The sequence below is a fragment of the Solanum pennellii genome, chromosome 10 (genome assembly GCF_001406875.1).
Source record: "Solanum pennellii chromosome 10, SPENNV200".
NCBI lineage: Eukaryota > Viridiplantae > Streptophyta > Magnoliopsida > Solanales > Solanaceae > Solanum > Solanum pennellii.
In genome coordinates, this window is record NC_028646.1 from 4,117,305 (window position 1) to 4,120,213 (window position 2,909).

General features: G+C 36.0%; 1 protein-coding gene across 1 annotated transcript in view; it reads left to right on the plus strand.

Moving 5' to 3' along the window:
- Nucleotides 1-264: 264 nt before the first annotated feature.
- The window catches only part of LOC107002479 (mitochondrial adenine nucleotide transporter ADNT1-like), a 7,922-nt gene continuing 5,277 nt past the window's right edge, over nt 265-2,909 (plus strand). The window contains exons 1-3 of the mRNA XM_015200526.2: nt 265-739; nt 1,567-1,615; nt 1,912-2,075. Coding sequence (XP_015056012.1) covers nt 579-739; nt 1,567-1,615; nt 1,912-2,075 — 374 coding nt within the window. The 5' untranslated portion in view covers nt 265-578. The remainder of the gene's footprint in view (nt 740-1,566; nt 1,616-1,911; nt 2,076-2,909) is intronic.

Sequence of the window (2,909 nt, forward strand, 5' to 3'; positions counted from 1 at the left end):
CTTCTATCTCTTCTCGCACAGGATATTAAACTTTTCATACTTTTTTATTTAGATATCTTTACATATTTTTTTATCAATTCAAATTATTTCAATCATATTTTATCATTTTATTCACAATAAAAATTATCTTTACCTAAATCGATTAATATCATAGGAAATATATTATTCGAACAAAAATAATTTTATTTCTTCCACCGCAATTCACCCATTGACAAGTGACAAGTTCTGGCCTATATACACACTACATCACACCTAAAAAGAGAAACCAAAATTTTTTTCATTAATTAATCCATTAATTAAAGCCCAACACACTTTCAAGCAAACGCCGTCGTATAAAAGAGCAGGTTTTGGCCTTCATTTCTCCGCCGCATTTACCATCGATCTCTCGCCGTCGCTGCCCCCGTCAAACACCGTTGCTGCTGGCTGAGGAGTTGAATCACCGAAACGGTCAGTGGGAAATGTGTGTATTTCCGTAAGTCTTTTTTTGTCATTCCGATCTATAAAGTATCGGCTGGTGAATTTTTTTTTCGGCGAAGGAGTTTGCTGTTAGGTCTAGGTGTTCCTTTTTAGTCTTTTTTATGGCTTCGGAGGATGTGAAGGCGGCGAGAGATTCGGCTGTGGAGAAAATTGTGAACCTGGCGGAAGAGGCTAAGCTAGCTAGAGAAGAAATTAAGCCTACAAGCCATGCTGTCCTCAGTATTTGCAAGTCACTCTTCGCCGGAGGTGTTGCCGGAGGCGTGTAAGTTTTTTTTTTATATATACTATCACTAACTGTATATGTTTTCTCATGACTATAATCGAAAAGATATGCCGAGTATTATGCTTTTTTTTGTCCACCATGTTAAGAGTTATGTCTATATTTGAATAATTGGATCTATTTGTTGCTGATTACATGCATGAAAATGAAAATTTGCTAGTTGCATGCTCGAGGTTGATTTGGAGTTGTTATTTTTATTCGGAGTTATGGTTACTTTTGTCTGCTCGGGATTGATGCAGAGTTGTTGTTTGTGTTTGTTAATAATACCAGCTCAAATTGTTATCTTTGAATGGATATGTTAAATTTTATTGATGAATTTTGTATCCTTTTATAAGTAGATACTTGGAACGAGTAGAAAGATGTATTCTTGATGAGTTGTCATAACTACTACCAGTATCTTTGTCATCTTTGGGGTCAGTTTGCAGAAAAACTACCAGATAATTGTTTTTCAAAAAATAAACTGATGTTCTGGTTCAAACTTTAATTGAACTGATAAAAGAAGTACAAAATCCGCGTTTGACAGTCTTAAAATCAGTATATCAGATGTTATTATGATTCTATGTTTAATTATATAAGCTTATTTTTATCTGATGGATCCAAGGTTATAAATTTTATCCTGTTTAATAAAAGGTAATGGTCTATGGGAAACATGCATCTCTAAGGTTTTTGGTATATGCTTTAGTGAAATGATACTGATATTGTCTGCTCTAGTGTTGACACTGACTATTGTTTTGATATGCTTGAATAATCTTTTTATTTTTGTAAACTTTGACTTGACTTCACACTTACTGCTACTCTCCCTCTTGCAGGTCACGAACTGCTGTGGCTCCACTGGAACGGCTGAAGATATTGCTACAGGTGAAGTATAATCTCATAGCTTCTTTCTTTTGTCACTGTGAATATTTTTACCAAAAGACAGCAATATAAGCTTTCTTCCTGTCTGCCATACTGGGTATTAAAGCTGGAGCACTAAACCCTTTTTTTTTTGTTTGTAACTCTGTATTTTTTCCTATTATAAAAAAATATTTTAGATTTCAAACTTTCTACCTCCCTCTTTTTATCCTGTATCCCCCACAAGAAGCTCAGTGCTTAGATGGAGGTTCCATCTAAATTGTTTATTCTCTACTTGTAACTTGATTATGTTTAATGTGCAGGTTCAAAATCCACATAACATAAAATACAATGGCACCATTCAAGGCTTGAAATATATCTGGAGAACTGAAGGGTTCAAAGGACTGTTTAAGGGCAACGGCACCAATTGTGCCCGGATCGTCCCAAACTCTGCAGTCAAGTTCTTCAGCTATGAACAAGCTTCCAAGTAATGTTCTTATCATAGCATAGACTTTACATAAACAGTGGGAGGATAATAGAAAGCACCTTTACGTTTCTTGTGGCCACCTCATTTTTATAGATATTTCGCTGTTTATATTTTAACATTCACCTTTTATGTGGTGGTAGATCTTGTTCAATTTACTTGATTTTTAGTTTGGTGGCATTGTGCTTTTTAGGAGGGCCCCTCCCCATACTCAACCAAGAAAAAGAACAAAATAAAAAGTAGGCCAGAAAGGGAAAGATAGTACTTGTTCTTGAAGATTTCATGATCCTAAAGGAAATGAGCTCAGTGTGGGTTCCCTACCTTTTGGTATACTGGGGATTTCCTTACTCCAAAACATCGATAAAATATTATGTTATCAAAATACTAAATGAAAGGAACAAATTTAGCCGTCGGTGAGAGGAATGTTGGAGACATCAGGATGACACAACTATGTCTTACATGCAAACGTGGCCTAATTTATGAACCTCATTGTGGCCATGGACAAGTAATGTAATGACCTAATCAGGGATTGCAATTGGGACAGGGTAAAGGCTTAACGGGGCAGGGAAGGGCAATGCTTAAATAGCGCAGGGCGGGTCAAAGCTTAAATTTTCAATAATTTAAATAGGGCAGGGCATGGACAGGTTGTGTATTGGGTAATAGCAGGCAGGTCCTTTATTAATTTCATTCGCTTTCACATTCTGAAAATCACCTCCATAGTCTGACATTTATGGCTACAACATAAACTATTATTATATTATTACTAGTTCTTATTCCTCTTTTTACGATCCTACTTTTTCATACTTATCCTTCATTCTTCAACCCCCCCCCCCCCCC